This window comes from Hydra vulgaris, chromosome 11, assembly GCF_038396675.1.
Source record: "Hydra vulgaris chromosome 11, alternate assembly HydraT2T_AEP".
NCBI classification, from domain to species: Eukaryota; Metazoa; Cnidaria; class Hydrozoa; order Anthoathecata; family Hydridae; genus Hydra; species Hydra vulgaris.
In genome coordinates this window covers 55,531,682-55,549,506 of record NC_088930.1, presented here as the reverse complement: position 1 = coordinate 55,549,506, position 17,825 = coordinate 55,531,682, and the positions used below count along the sequence as shown (strand labels likewise).

Genomic DNA, 17,825 nt, shown 5'->3' with positions numbered 1-17,825 from the left:
TCCTGTGGAATTTATTTTTTACAGCGCAAAATTTAAACAAAGAGATATAATAGCTCGAGGAAGAACAAAGCCATAAAATGATTTCAAACCTGATATAGGCTTTGTTGTATAATTATTCCAGTGGCAAGTCATTATAGCGTTTTTTCGAAGAAATAAAAAAATTTGAAATGTAATTTGTAAGCTTTGTAAGCTGTAATCGAAGTGAATTAATTTCTTGAAAGTATATTGGATAGGTTTTTAACAACTATTCAATCAATTAAATAGTTATTTGCTACAAAAATAACGATTAAGATGAAGTAATTCTTTCACACCTCAATTATAGGTATAAACCCAAAGTTTTAGACAATCTCTACTACTTGTTTGAACATTATTTTTTGCTTCTTATTCAGCTTTAGGTTTGTTACATTCTTTAAGAATGTTCTTTCAGCCAGGCACTTATTAAATCCCTCCCGGCTTTTATTTTGTAATAGACTATTTTTGCTTGATTTAAAAGCAAATTAGGGCTGTGATAAACGTCGGACTACCAACCGGGACTACCTCCTTCCTCACCGCCCCCCCCCCACCCCTCTTTCTCTAAAATAAAAAAAACAAGAACAACAACACATTCAAATAAGCCTCTATAAATAATTATGGCTTTATTATTAAAAAAACAAAAAGACAATTTATCATTGGTATTTCAACAGCAAAACTGTTATCCCAAAGTTATTCATTTCGAAACATTTTGTTCAACAGGACCAAAATGTTCCGAAATTTGTATGGGCGATGTACTAAAGCTAAAAAAACAATAAATCAATTACCAATTCAACTAAATTTAAGAAACCAAGCATAATCTGACTGCATACCCGCTCATTAAAACATTTTAGGACAAACATTCTTCACTCACTCTTCCCTGACTTCTTTATCGTTCTATTTTGTCCAATCATATTTTTCAGTTATTCTGGTTTTTCACAGCAGCTCTTTTTCCTCCTTTTACATAGTCTTTACATAGTAGAATTTACAACAGGACATTTTAAAATTCATAACACATTGAATTATACATTTTACTGTGTCGATAGAAAGCAAATTACGCTCATCTGCCCATTGAGTTTGAATTAACAAGAACACGCGTTCAACTGCGCATTATTCGGTGCAATGTTGAACAAGTATTAGCACGTTTTCAATAGATTACTTTGTCTTTATGAAGTAGTGCAACAATTTATTGTGCACATTTTTCATTTTCCATTCTTCATGCGATTCTTTTTCAATAAATGATTTTACATACACAGCTTCATCATAAATAGAATTCGTAAAATATATACCCTTTTCACTGAATTATGTACAGGGCCGTCCCGAACGTATAGGGGTTGTCCCACCCCCTAAAGCTGTCATATAAGCATTTAAGTTGGCACATTTAGCAAGTTTTGAACTATAGTTGGCAAATTCCAAAATTGAGGACCTTTTTTTTTTGCGTGTGTGTGTGTCTCTAGTTGGCAAAAAATACATACACTCTCCCTCCTCTATGAGAGATCACTTCGGGACGGCCCTGAGTATGTAATGGTTTTTGCAAGGTTTTCCCATTTGGCTACTTTATTGTGAAGTATCCACGAAAAAACATCATACTTGGCCATTGGAACTGACCATTTTGCCAAATAATTAATTCCAACGTTTACAATTTTCCTACATCATTTTCAAATTCTTATTCTTGTTTTATAGTAATTTCATTATATTTTTTTAATTTATTGGACGCTTGGCCTGTTTGAATACCTAAAAACTTATTAGTTAATCTTTCAGTTAAATATTTTTTCAAATCCTCCAATATATATATTTTTTTACTATTTTTAAATATTTTTTACTTTCATAATAGTTATAATCATTTTTTCGAGTTTTCGAGTTTTGTTTTTATTATCAATTTTGTTTTTATTATCTATTTTGTTTTTATTATCTATTTTGTTTTTTATTATCTATTTTGTTTTTATTATCTGTTTTGCTTTTCAAACAAACACATCTGGCTGTTTACAAATAAAGAGTATACTTCTGATAATGGATTTTTGAAAATTTTAAATTCAGAACTTTAAATTCTTTTTATTGCTGGAAAGAGCGATAACCAACTACTTCTTGAATCTGGTAATATTTTGTTATTTGTTAACTCAGCGGACTCGCAGAAATAGTTTTATTCCTTTCTGTGTATATTAAAAAATATTCATAAAATTTTAAAATTACTGATTCTATATCAATCAACAAGACATCAAGCTGTATTATAAATAATGTGTGCAGGACCACCGACTCATTCTATATTTGCAGACAATGTTTCTTTTAATTTATACAAAACTCTAAATATTGTTTTACGAATTTTTTTAAACTTCCCTCTTTTTTTTGCAAGGTTTCAATTGGTTATGACGTTTTGAAACAATGCTATTGGGTAATTTTTGTTGAACGTGGAATGTGACTGGTTAACTTTAAATTATGATAGTTACGCCGTGTTTAATAGAAAATTATGTTACTACTAAGACTGTTCCTTGAAAAATGACGTATTTTAACATCGTTCTTTCTCCAGTCTATTATAACTCCTTGATTTAAATATCTGTAAGCAATCTGTAAACAAATGTCCCGGGCAAAACCGCTAAAGTATTTTTGTTTGCATATTTTAACGTCTGTTAATATAGTTTTTAGCTTCAAAGTTATAAATCTAAATATATAATTAGGCTAAAATATTTTATATTTACTTTTGTTAAATAAATTATTCAATTATAAATAGTTATTTTGGGATAAAGTAAATAGAATTAAAACAGCTGAAGCAGAAAAAAAAGATTTTTTTGATATTGTAAGTGAATTTAAAAAAAATATATTTTGGTAGATTAAACAATGTAGAAGCAGAGAGTGAATACTTATAACTTCGTATCGGGCTAATTAGAACACAATATTGAAGAACAACTTTAAGTCAAAATTTTGATTTCAAAAACAAATGACTAAGTAGTTAAGACTGCAATAATTTGCAGTAAAGAAGACAATTCAGAATTTGTTAACATTTAAAGAATGTTAGAGACAAAAGACCAACCGAAAAAAAATAATATTTGGGTAAATGGAATTACTAACAACAAAGATGAGGTATGCAACAAATTTGAATTTAAGTCAAAAATGAGATTTTGAAGGTATATAAAACTTCTATATAGATGTATACTGTAAAACCTAGAAGTAATATAGAACTTAGAAGTAATATAGAACTAAGAATATAAAACTTAGAAGAAATATAGAAGTATAAAACAAAACTTCTTTATATTGTCAAAATTGTACTGACCAATAAAACTGGATAAAAAGAAGTTATAAAACTAAGAAAAATAGTTGGATAACGTTTAAATTTTAAAGATAAAGCCGTAAATTTGCAGTAAAAATAAATAAAAAAATATTTTTGAATCAGTAAATAGAATTACTAACAATCAAGATGAAATCTGCAACAAATTTGAATTATAGTCAAAAATGAAATTTTGAAGGTTTATAAAATTTCTATATAGAATTGTCAAAGTTGTACTGGCCAATAAAACTGGATAAAAAGAGGTAATAAAACTGAGGAAAATAATATAACGTATTAATTTTAAAGATGAAGCCGTAACTTTAGAAAAGTTGTTTGATTTTAAAAGAGCAAGGATTTATCTAAATTAAGATATATTTCCAAATCAAAATTTGAAAAAAAATTGAAAATAGGACAAGTATAAAATTATCAACATATAGAAAGATACGATTACGATGATTTATATTTGGTGATTGATAAATACGTACTAGGGAAACACGGGGTAAGATAGCGAATGGGGCAAGATGACTTTCCATAAAACAACTCAACAAAAAAACTAAAAAACGGGCGAAAACGAAGCTGTATTTCCATCTTGTATTTTAAAACGCCAATTGGTTTTTTTTAAATATTATTAACGCAATTTTATGCGCATAAGTTTACTTTTTGCGCTAAAAAAAATACCTTGCTTCCAGTTATTCAAAATGAATGGTGTCCTTCAGGTGAAACTTTTTTAGAAATATTTTTTTGTGGAGCGTGTTTATTTTGTTTTACTTTATTTATTATTATTATTTTTTATTTATATATTTGTTAAACACCCACTATATATTACAAGTAAGGTAAATAAAAAGTTTCAAAAAAAATCTCTAGGATATAGGAATTTTATTTTCAAAAACATCCTTGAAGATTGTTCTTTGTTCTTTTGAGTTCCAGAACTCAACTGCACATTTTAAGAATTTAAGATCCGTTTCAGGAATTATATTTTTTAAACCAATAATTTTTATTTTTTCTTTGTGTTGCATTAGTTTCTCTATATTTAATTTATGACTATTGCACAGAGCCTTGACGCTTTCTACAAAAGGTCGTGGACCTGATTCGTTGTTCAACTGCGACTTAAGAATATCAAATGTCATTTTATTTTTCAACAGGCGAATAAATAAGTTTATCTTATTTTGTTGCGTAATTATAGATATATCTTCAATACAAAATAGGGGATGTATATAATTTTTACTATGTTTTGAAACGTTTAGTAGTGACTTCAGTGCAATTCTTCCTACTATATCAAGCTTTTGCAATAATATTTCTTTATGGTTGCAAAGCTCAAGACCATACGTTAGTGTTGGAACAGCTAAAGTTTTATATAACTGGACAATAGAGTTTGGGTGAACAAAACGAATTCCAGCTTGAATTAAAGACTGTATTATTGCCCGGAAATGGGATATTCGGTTATCAATGTTTAAACGATTAAGTGAGGCAATTGGTGAATATTTTGTGTCCCATATAAAGCCTAGATGAGTAAGTTTATTGTCTAGTTTTAGTTTTTGGTGGTTGAGTGTTATCGTGCATTTTTTAATTTGATGTTTTCCGGTGACCAAAAACTCGGTTTTGTCAGCATTCAATTTTATACAATTTTCTTTTGTGTAAATGTTACAGATATTAATTAGCTTTTGTAGGCCAGAGAGGGTGGAACTAAGGAGTATAATGTCATCAGCATATGCTACAACACCCGTGTAGTTTCCATTTATTGATGTTCCTACGACACTTTCATTTTGTACCATTTCTAGTAAGTTTTGAGTGTAAAGATTGTACAAATGAGGCGAGAGAATCGATTCCTGTCTCACTACTTGCGTTAGATAGAATGGAGATGATTTGCAACCTAGATAAGACACAGAAGCACTACTTTCCCTGTATAATGACGATATTGTATTAACAATATACAGTGGTAATTTTTTATTATTGTACAGCTTCTCAAAAAGAATGTCCCAGTTGCAGCTGTCAAAAGCTTTTTCAGCATCGAGGGAACAGAGATAAACAGGTGAGTTGTTGCTGTTGTAGTGTTTAATTGTTTCACTAATAACAAATTCGGCGTGTAGGGTTGAGCTATTTTTGGTGAAACCGAATTGAAGAGGATGAGCTTCTTTTAGATCTGGACAGATTATTAGGATTATATATTCGATTAGTTTTGTGAAGATTGGAATGATGCTGATACCACGGTAGTTATTTGGATCAGTTAATGATTTTTTATAAGATTTAGCAAGTGGTATTATAAGTGATGTAGACATCGACTTTGGCGTTTGACCATGATTAAGAGAAAATGTGACGAATTTTTTTAGCCATTCTATTAGGGCTTCACAACGCAGATATTTTAAATGTTCTGCAGAGATTCCAAATGCATCTTTGGTTTTGTTTAGTTAGAGTAGTAAGCATTTTTCAAATTTTTATAAAATTGGAGGCAGAATTTGCAAAATAAGTCATCTTGCCCCGGTCACGTGACCAGATAACAAATTTATGAACTTATTTTAAATTTTATTTCAACTTGCTAATTAAAAATCAATGCAGGCAATGAATTATTATGGTATCATGAACACACTGGCAAAGCATTACTGTTTCATGACTGAAAGTTTTACAATAACTCAGGCTATTCATAACGTTCGCCATCTTGCCCCATGTTCCCCTATTAGTTATTTTTCTTAAGCGATGATAAATAGTACCCTAAGACAAATAAGTAATGATAAACACGACAAATAATATACTACGATAAATAACTTGTGTTGTGTAGAAAAGAAAACAATGATAATTGTAATAAGAAACTAGATAAAAAAAATGAAGTAATTTATTAAAAAAATTAATTAAAAGCATAATGAAAACTAATTTTTTAAGAAATTAAATTTACAACTAAATACGTTTTTATTTCTGCAATAAAACTCGACCAGATTTCTATTTTTTAAACAAACCTTTTTGACAAACCCAAGACTTGCATATAAAACCTGATGATTACTAGTAGTTTTTTAAACACTAAAATTTAAACTATGTTCTTTAAACAAAAAAATACAAATCGTATTTGGTCAACTTGAACTTAATAACCGAATCACTAATTTTTATGAATGTTGAGAATAACATAAAAATTGATTACAATGATTGTCCACAATTTGGCAAAATCATCAAAATTTCTTATAGATGACTTGCTAAAGTAATCAGTAAGAATTACTGCAACCATCTTTTTCTTGCATTTTAATTTTTAATTTCTATGTAAATAATTAAAAAACTTGACAACAAACTACTATTTTTCCTAATACTTATACATTTATTAGGAAAACCATTTAAGCATGGCAATAATGTGCAGAAAATAAAGTTTGAAAAATACAAAAATTTAGCAATTTAGATTTTGTGTACTTTTAAAACCCTTTATATGGATTCACTTTTTTAAACGGGTCGAATATATTAATGGACGGAGTGCATGGTTATTGAAATATATTAATGGACGGAGTACATGGTCATTGAAATATATTAATGGATAGAGTGCATGGTCATTGGAATATATTTATGGACGGAGTACATGGTCATCGAAATATATTAATGGACGGAGTGCATGGTCATTGAAATATATATAAATAGGCGGAGTGCATGGTCATTGAAATATATATAAATGGATGAAGTGGATGGTCGTTGAAATATATTAATGGACGGAGTGCATGGTCATTGAAATATATCAATGGACGGAGTGTATGGTCATTGAAATATATTAATGGACGGAGTGCATGGTCATTTATTTATCCTTTTAGGACTTAGTGATTATTTTATTATAAACCACTTAGGCATATTCACTTGTAGCACGAACTTCTTTGGCTTCGGCAAAGAGTTGCTTTCAAATACTTTTAGTTCTTTCGCTGAAATCCTCGTTAATGTTTTTTTTGTATTTTTCAAGAATTAGTTTGTGGTTTCTAATATTTAGGAATTTCACAACAGTTCTTCTTGTTGTATTTCCTTTCCCGTTATCTTTTCTCCCTGTACGATGTGCTTTTTCAATATACACGTCCTACTTAATATCAAGTTTTTTTATTAATTCCTCCCTCTTTTCCCTTGTCTCATCTTCAATTTCATCAAATCTTAATTTATTACGACTCCTCTCTTCTAGTTCAGCTAATTGTCCCTTTTTATCGAGAAAAATAGTTTTGCTTAATTTTGATTTCTTTTCAAAATGCACTTGAACGTCTTTCAAACGAAAATTCAATTCAATTTTCATTTAAAAATTAAATTTATTTCTAAAGGAAATTTTTTATAACAGGCCGACGACGCCGGGGGGTTTCCTTTCCACTTTTCTTTCTTTTTTCAAAGGAAACTTCAAGATGTAGAGGAATTTTCTGCGGTAAAAAACAAATAGCTGTTCAAATTTAGTTTGGAAGAAAGATTTTTTCTATTATAAATATTGTATTTGTTTATGGCTTTACATTATAAAGGTTTACAAATGCATAAGGGGGTAAACAACTTTTACATTTAAACTTAAATTTTATACATAAATTTAAAAATATTATAAACATTTAGTTATTATACATTTAAGTTTTTTATTTTTTTTCTTAAGAAGTGAAACTGAAATATGTTTAATTTTGAAAAATCTATCTTTTCAGTTCATAAAACTTTTTAACTTTTTGTTTTCAGATCATTGACTTAATGCTTTTTTAATGTAGTGGCATTGAATTTAGCTGCTTAGGCATCAGCTGATAAGCTGTTTAGCAAACTATTCTAGTCGTGTTTGGTGCTGCTATCTATTAATTGAACTACATAAGGACCAATCTGAAATTGAAAAAGGTTTGACCAAGTTTTTTTTGTTATTTTAACCATAAGTAAAAAAAAAAAAAAATGACGGTTGGCATAATCTGGCACTGACCACATCAATTAATAAAAAATCAGTTTTTATTTTTGAAGGATTATGCGGGAAACGTTTGTTTTATATATCGATTGTTATGTGGTTGTTATGAAATAAATTATTGGTTAAGTAGACATAAAGCCAATTTATTACTTAACGTTAAAATATAAAAAAAGTTTTTGTATTCTGTAAACAAAAGAATGTGCCGAATTTTGTTATTGTTGTTAAAATTAAGATTTTTTGGGGTACAACGTAAACTAAAATATTCGCTGCAAACAAAACTTTGTTATCTTCATGTTAAATTTGGGGCAAAATCTAATCAAAATATGAATTGACTCTTCATATGTTATAAGAAGACTTTTTTTTTTTAATTACTTATTGCTGCAAAAACATTTTTATTTTACTTTGTAAACAATACAACTGAGTACTAAATTTAAATATTGAAAGATTATTTACAAATATATGTTATTGATATTTACAAGGAAAGAAAACAGGGAAAACGTAAAAGTAGAACCAATATGAAGCATTAATATTCAAGAACATCTTTTCCGCTTATGGATAATGTTAGATAGCAGAACCTGCAAGATTCTTGTTGTCCCCAGACGTTATTTCTGCAGCAAGCTCTAATAACGTATCTGTAAATAAAAATTAGAAGAATGATAATGAATATTTGATTAAAAAAAAAGAATTGTCTGTGTAATTTCGTAGACGTGATTATTGATGAATAACTTAAATTACAAACAGTTAAAATGCAAACAATTTTGCTAAATAAAAAATGTATATTAGGAATAGCAAGTATAATATTGTCTTGCAGATTACTACTTTTTTTCAAGATTACTACTTTTTTTCAAAATTTTTTACATTTTAACCCATTATATGTTGTAAACATATGGCGCAGACAAATCGGCAAGTATAATGTAATTAAATCGGCATGGAAACATTATACAGGGAAAATAGTATGTTGACCTATATAAAACGCCTACGTCCTATATCATTTTTTAACATTTATGTATAACTAAAATATAATATGGAGCAATTGCTTAAAAAGGTCGCCCATTGATAAAAAACATAAGAAATTTGTAAACATAAAACTATGGTGTTTTTATATTTTAACCGTAGCGTAACGGTTTTATTCTCGCAAGAGTAAAAAGTCGTGATCAGCTATCAAATTCCTTAACAAAATATCTGATTTCCGCCTTCCACGACATAATTTTTGCTAACAGAAAATTAAAATGTCCGACCGGATAGGTTTGTCCGTTTTTAAGGGTTGGAAAAAATTAAAATTAGCCATTTTTTTCCCATTCTATGTTGTTATACAAGACAGCTTTAGAGATAATTTTTTTAAAATTTAATTTCCCTGACCTCTCTAGGGGTTTGAATATTTTTAATGTAGCACATTTCAGAAAATTATATTTTAAATATTTTGCAACGCTACACTTATGTGGACAAATAGTCATAGCGCGCAATAATAATTTTTACGAAACTGCGCTTCGTTTATAACTTTTTAAATTTATAATGGCAAAATTATCACTATTCAAATACGGAAATTTTTCTTTTAGGATAAAACACGAAATTATTTGCAAAACGTTGTAATCAATGTTAGATATTAATAAACTTATAAAAAAAACTGTAACAAAAAATGTCATATATATTTCCATAGCAAACAAACTAGATATGTTTGTTATGAGGTGGATTTAAATACAAGTTGAAAGCAAAACAAGAAGCCAATCGGGTACCAGATATGATCAAGCATGGGAATGTTATAAAAAAGTTTGGAAGTGAAAGTTTTATAATTGGAATTTGTACTGATAGAACAGTTTGTTACACTGGTTGTAATAAAAGTTGCATCAGTAGATAGGAGGAACTTTTAGATCGACCTTTGTTAAGACTTCTTTGCAATAAATATTCTCAAGAACCTTAAATTACATGCAATAAATCCGATCACTAAAACGGAAAGTCAATGTTCATCAAATTGTATTTATACAAGAGTTTTGAAGGATTACTAAATTCAATTTCTTTTTATAAAGTAACTGGTCCAAAGAACTACTTAATAAAATTTCAAAATGTGCTATCTTTAAAAATTTTTTAATACTTTGAGCTGAAATTTTGTATTGACATTCCTGGTTGTATAGCTGGTTCACAAAAAAAAATTGTTTAATTTTTTGCAACCCTTGCTCTAATTAAGACAACAATTAAAAAAAAAAATTGGTCAAAAATGGCTTTTTTAAAAATATTCAAACCCCCAGGAAATACGAAATTTTTTTAAATTTTTTTTTAAAGTATCTTGTATAACAACATAGAACAAGAAAGTGAAGCGATAAAGTTGTTATTTTTCTGACCATTAAAACCAGTTTTTTTCAGCAATTAAATTTTTTCATTGTTGAAAAATTACCATCTCTTTGAAAAAAAAAATTTTTTCACAATATTATAACTTTGTTTTTATTTAAAACAGTTAAGTTTTGAATAAATAAAATTTTATAAGCAGATATATGTATGAGGTAGATATTTTAATAAGTCATCTATAAAAGTGACAAACCTTCAATTTCATTTAACTCACAAATTACATCATTTAAACCATCTAAATTTTGGCTTCCTATGATTGGATCATACCCACTGAAAGCTGTTGAAAGTATTTCTTCATTTAAATAGACATAACTAGATGTAAAAAAAACAACTTTTAAGATCAATATTATTAATACAAATCTATATTGTTAATAACTGACCAGAAATAAAAATTAATATCAAGATATATCAAGACCAGAATATTTGCATAAGTAGCATATAAATTAATATCAAGATATAATATCAAGACCAGCATATTTGCATAAGTAGCAAATAAATTTATATCAAGACCAGAATATTTACATAAGTAGCATACAAATTAATATCACGATATAATATCAAGACCAAAATATTTGCATAAGTATCATATAAAGTACTAGAAAGATTGTCATGAAGATTGTTAATGTAGATAAAATTTTTTTCATTTTTTGATAAAACAAAACATTGTTGTTTTCACACAAACGGCCGAAAAAGAATAAAAAAAGTTTATTTTAAGCTATACTATTATAACAGTTTACATTTTGTTTTAACATCTTGCAGTTCGGTCATACAATTAGTATTTAGTTTAATATGAGACTTATTATATTCTAGTTTTTTATTTCACTCTACATATATTACTTATATATTAAATTTATTAGTAGTTTTTCCATTTCTCAAGCTTATAAAGATGTCAAAACGATCAAAAGTTTGGAATTATTAAAGAAAAAATGAAATGCAATTGAAATATTGCTTTCTGTAAACAAAGCAGTAAACAACTAGGATATCTGCAACAAATAATCTGCAACACCACTTCTTAATCATTTAAAAAATCATAAGATGTACATAAAATGATCTAGCCTACATAGATATAGCCTGCAAGATGTACATAAATTCATCAGCTTTTACTAAAAATTCATTTTTAGTAATAATAAAGTTGTGAACAAAATAAACCATCGATTTCGAAAAAGTTTAAAAGTACTTTGCTGAGAAAAGCATAAAAAAATTTATTACATTGATTATTCATTAAGTCAAATATAATATCATTAACATATGAAAATATAGTTGGACCTGCTCTTGTAAATATAGTTGGACCTGCTCTTGCAATCAACCTCCAACCATTAATGCATCGTCATAATGCTGCTTCTCTTTCTCTTTTCTACAAATACAATAGTGAGCACTGCTGTAAAGAGCTGGAATCTCTTGTGCTATCTACTAAATTTCATTCTCGTGTTACTCATCATTCAATCAAGTCTCATCCTCTTTCTGTAGCTGCTCCTAATTGCTCCAAAAACTCTTATTTGTCAAGTTTTTTTTCCTCAAACATCAGTTCTTTGGAATTTGCTTCCTTCTTCTTGCTTTTTTGATTCATATAATTTGCAATATTTTAAGTCATCTTTTAATAGTTATATTGCACTATAAACTTTATCTTTTCTCTTCCAGTAACATCCAACTCTAATAGTGGTTGCTTGCAGCCTTGGAAGCGAAGATGTTAAAAAAAACCAAAAAAAAACAACAAAACAAATGACTGAGCCACCATCATGGTCAAGTATGGAAGGTTATTAGGCATCATACCTCAACTTTGTTATAACCACAGAGTGCATTTAACAATAACTGATGTACTGTGTAAAAAACAACAATATAAAATTTTGTAAATTTGTTTTGTGCACCTGATGTTAGATGTCAAAACTCTGTGGAATTCATTGATAAGCATGTTTAAATGATTACTTTAAACTCCTATAAAAATAATTTTAAATGAATTAGACACCATAGAAATTTCATAGAGAATATATCAACTTTAAAAGAACTATTAGTTGTCTTATTACTGCTAGAGACTACAATAAAGGAGTTAAGTAAAGATTATGCAACGTTTTTAGACCACTGTAGGTGTGTATAAATTTATATTCAAAAGGTTTGATCAGTTACAATCGAATATAAGAGAAAATTTAAAAATTTTCAATGTATATAACTAAAATATTTAAATTAAAATTAACTTTTGAATTAAATGAATATTAAATCATCCGGATATTTATTAATGTAAGATAATAGGAAACCCTAACCATATGAGCTTGCCTGCATCCAAGTAAGTATACACATCAATTTATAGAAAAGGTTCTTTCAGAGGCCCTGTAGATCTTACCATAAAGAAAGTGAGGAAAACAATGCTGCATCTAACAACCAAAAAACTTGTTTGATTAAAACCCTTATTCAAACCCTTGTACTAGGAAAATACTAAAAAAAAACTTATTGGAAAAAAAGGTTATAAAAATTATTATTAGAAAAAATGACAAGAATAATTGTTTCTAAATTTTTATTAAGAACTAACTTTTGAACTTTTTATTTTATCACATAAATATTAAAGATAATAATAATGTTTAATCTGGCACTTAAAAGTTATTTTTTTAAATTCAAGTAAAATATTCAGTAGTAAAAACAAATGACATTTTTAAAACAATAGAAAAGTCTTTGCTAGTAGATTATCAACAATAAGTAAATCCAAAGACTCAGCTTTTTACCAAAGCAAAAAAACTATTACTCTTGCTGTTTTTTATTTTAACACATAAAAAAAAAAGAAAAAACAGATTTTAAACCTTATTTTATTTTAATTATTACTTTATTTTAAACCTGAAATCTTTATTTAAGGAAGGAAAATCATTTGATTTCCAATAATTAAATTAATGATAACACTTATTGACTTTTTAAACAAATAAATTATTTACTGACTTTTTTGTTGCTTGTCATTTCAATATTTTCAGAATCTAATCAGAAACAAATGTTTAATTTATTATAACCATAACTTGTTTTTAACAACACAGCAAATATACAACAGTGACTTTTGCAGTCATAATTTAAACAAAAGGCAGCAACCTTATTCTTTAGCTCATACTTTTTCTTTGCTTCTTTGTTTCTACAAGCAATATTTAAAATGAAAAAAAAAAAACAAAAAACTTACGCTTTGATAAAGTTATTTTGAGGTACAGTTTGCTCTAAAAAATTCAAATAAAACTTATGTGAAAAACTAATTTTCCAAAACAAGCAATAAATTTTTCTCACTTAAAAAACCATTAAAATAGTTAAGAAACCAATAAAATTTTATGGATTTTGGAAACACAAAAAAGTAATTTATTGACAATGAGTTAAATTTTTTTGATAAATGAAGCGAAATTATATAAAATTATCAAAAATTATATTCATTCTGAAAAGAAATTGTTATTTTTGGTTTTATTACATAAAAAATTACGCTTTTTAACAAAAAATGAAAATAATGCAATTTTTGATAAATAAGTTAAAATTTTTTCAAAATGAATATTATTTTTGAAATTTTCATATAATTTTGCTTCGATTGAGTACCAGGTTAACATATTTTTAAAAAACTTTTTTTTTGAAAATATTAGGGACCATTAAATATTCAAGGGTCTTGAGGGACCCCTTAAAGTTTTTTTTATTCAAATAAATTTTAAACCTAGTGTTTTCGTATGAGATAGAACACATTTAAGGGGTGGAAGCAGATTACTTTCAAAAATGTTGTTTTTTGAGACACCCTTATATATATAAATATATATATATATATATAATATATATATATGTATACATATATATACATATATATACATATATATACGTATATATACATATATATATATATATATATATATATATATATATATATATATATATATATATATATATATATATATATATATATATATATATATACTAGCTGGATTACCCAGTGCTTCGCGCGGGTTTCTGTCACACTTAAACTTGACCAAATTTATCTTTTCCAAATTACATTGTGTTTAATGTGAGTTAAATTGTTTAAATTTAAGTAAATGAAATTCTTATTCATTCTGAACAAAAACATATGAAGGTTAACAAAGTTACTAAATACTACAGGTACAGTCTGTTGTTACTGGAGGGCATTCTGATACACAACATTGACTGTTTTATTTCCTGGAGCAAGAAGTGATCTGACTCTTGAACAGGCCACATAGAGTTGGCCATGAGAAAAGCATGGTTTTTTAAGGTTGATGCCAACAACCTGCAAAGACTGACCCTGTAACTTGTTTATTGTCATTGCAAAAGAGACTCGGACTGGAAACTGCAGGCACTTAAAGTGCAGAGGAGAATTCTTGTCATCATGAATGAGTGGAATTCTTGGAATAAAGATATCATCACTTTTTGCACAACCTGCTGGAATTGTAGCTTCAATTACATGTGGCATGCACTTTTTGACGCCAAGTCAAATTCCATTACACAGTTTTGGTGCATCCAAGTTGCGTAAAAAAATAATTGGTGCGTCGACTTTAATTTCAAGTTTGTGGGATGCCATGCCACTTGGTTCTATGGAATTCAAAAACTCTACAGGATATTCAACCGCATCGTCCATGTCAGTTGTGGTGTCAACTGAGGTGTAAGTATGCACCTGCCCCGGAATCTGATTGATCATGTTGGCATTAATTTCATTGACAACTCTGTTTGTAGGTACCAAAATCGCTCTCTCACACAGTCAGGCATAGTACGAATTCGGACCTTCAGCATACTTTCTTTGAATGTCTGGGAAAACCTTGTTCTTTAAATCAAGTAATGAGTTAAACATGTTGCAAAAATTAGCAGGAAAACCGATTCTTACACCTTGATCAGGTTGTACCCTGCCTTCACCAAGCATTAGTAGCAATCGCAAAAATTCCAGTGCAGAAGGATCACCTGAGACTCGAGCTGGCATGTTTGTGGTAAGGACCTTTCGTTTTACATCAGGCCATAATGTAGAAGATACTTTGAGACATACATCAATTGCATCAGCAGCCGTTCCTCGTGGTATGATTGGCAATGTTTGCCGAAAATCACCAGCAAGTAAAAATAATACTCCACCCATAACCCTTTCATTTCGCCGACAATCCTTGAGTGTGTCATTTACTGCTTCCACACAATGCTTGTGCATCATTGTTACCTCATCCCAAATTATTAGCTTGCACTGTCGGAATACATCACCAAAGGCAGACTTGGCATTGACTCTGCACACTGGTGCCGCATCACAATTCAGATCAAGAGGTGACTTGAATGCAGAGTGTGCTTTTCGACCACCTTTTAGCAGTGTAGCTGCTATACCTGATGAAGCAGTGGCAAGTGCAATGTCACCATTATTCCTGACGTTGGCCAATACCAGGTTCATCAGAGTTGTCTTTCCAGTTCCTCCAGGTGCATCAAGAAAGTACAAACCTCCATTGCCTTGATCGATTTCTTGTAACAGTTCTTGGTAAACTGCTAGCTGCTCTGCCACATTGTTGACTTTTGGCTCATTTTCAGACACATATCGCCTTATCTCATCCAAGTTATATGTTCCTTGCAGGAACTTATGACTGACTTGTTGTGGGCCATGTTGTTGTGGTGGTTGGATATGGAAATCTGGAAGATGCAAGCCAGTCATTTGCAAAATCTTGTCCTCCAGGAGAATTAAGGCCTGGTTGTACATTGCCGGTGTAAATTTTAATGAGTGATCATTGAGTTGTCTTTGTGCTTGGAAGAGGATATCCTCAGCCATCCAATTCTTGTATTGATCCCAGAGGGCCTGTGGTTCAGAGGGTGACAGCATGTAATAATGATGGCAAAGAGTTCACAAATTTTGAATGGTGATCGACCGCTTCTTCAAGACAATCACGCCAGTGTTGGTCATCTTTAAGTAACCCACGCTGCAAAACATGCCTCTTTGTATGACTGACATAGTGTTCCATCTACTGTCTTCAACATCTCGAAGGATGTTGGATCTTGAACTGTGAACAGGAGCAGACGCAAATGTAACACTCAGAGAAGTTGGGATGAATCGTGTAAACTCTTCCAATGGCTGGAGACATAAAGACATCTTGCTCTGGATCTCTTGTACCTTGTTGTCGACACTGCCATCACTTTGCAGGAGTCCATGTGTAGTATTTCGGCACCTTAACATACAGTAAAGTCTGTGCAAATTTGTCATGTTGGCAAAGTTCAAAAAATGCAGTTAAAGTTGTCCAAGGTGGAGCTTCAGCCTGTTAAGCCATGTTGTCTTGCCGGAAATAAACTCGCTGACCATTCTCCAGGTGAAAATGGAGATGTTGAGCAGTTGGGAAACGTTTGTGGATTGGGAAGCTAAGAATCCGCAACTGACTGCCTGAGCTCGTGTTATCAAAAACACTGCCTGGTCCGACATCTTGAAAGAAAGTGGTGAGTGGGGAACCACCAAACAGTTGTCAATCAGAGCAACCACCATGCTTATAACCTGTTGACCATTTTGGACTTTATAACCTTGAACTGACTTGGTGATGCTATGTCCTACTTGTCCTAGAGGTCTTTGACAATAAAATGGATACCTATCATTGTCGGTTTGTGTTTGCATTAAGAATTGCAATGGATACTTTTTCCCACACCAATTGTTATCATTCATGCACCCAGAATTTGGATAACCTGGACCACATGGACCATGAATCAACTGCTTGCAGACAGTTGCAAACAGTTGTGGATCAGCATCTTTGTCGGGTATCTCAGCACTGATTATCAAGTCAATTTAGTCTGGTCGAATCTTCTCCTTCAGCCACAACAGGAGGTGTGCATGGGGCAGTCCATGTTTTTGTCACTCTATAGTGTATCACCAGCACTGTGGCTCACAAAAACCCAACCTTTGGTGATCACATCCATCAGCCGAATCAGTTTCTGATTGAAGACTTGAGCAACCAAATCATGCCGTGTGATGCTTTCTTGACCAGGATACTGAAGTGTCTTTATTTCTGGCCATGCTAGATTGCAGGTGAAGGTGATGAAGAGGCATGGTCGTCCATAAGTCTGCACATAAGCCTTTGCATCTTGAGCATAATCATGTATATGCCGAGGACTACCAATGAATAATGATGGCAGGATAACCTGCTGACTGATATTTGTTGCATTAGTCAAAGCATCAACATGAACTGCTTCAACCAGATTGATGTATTCAGTTGCTCGAAGTTGTGTCTGATTCAAGCGGATCCACTTCAACCGGTTGTATTCAACCTTTGCATATACATCAACCAAAACCTGACGAGTCAAGTCCCCGAAAGCCATCAGCCAGTTGGTAATCCTAGGAGCACTGCTTCGAATCATTAGCATGGATGCATAGAAATCCATGCAGGAAACTGTCTTGCATGGGTCAGGATT

The 17,825-nt window shown here is 30.1% G+C and overlaps 1 protein-coding gene across 2 annotated transcripts in view; it reads right to left on the bottom strand.

Annotated features, from left to right (window-relative positions):
- Positions 1–8,484: 8,484 nt before the first annotated feature.
- LOC136086769 (uncharacterized) overlaps positions 8,485–17,825 on the bottom strand; it is a 95,962-nt gene continuing 86,621 nt past the window's right edge. For both annotated transcript variants that reach the window (XM_065809249.1, XM_065809248.1), the window contains exons 12-14: positions 13,618–13,651; positions 10,663–10,781; positions 8,485–8,761 (exon numbers count right to left, since the gene is read on the bottom strand). In XM_065809249.1, coding sequence (XP_065665321.1) covers positions 8,691–8,761; positions 10,663–10,781; positions 13,618–13,651 — 224 coding nt within the window. In that variant the 3' untranslated portion in view covers positions 8,485–8,690. The remainder of the gene's footprint in view (positions 8,762–10,662; positions 10,782–13,617; positions 13,652–17,825) is intronic.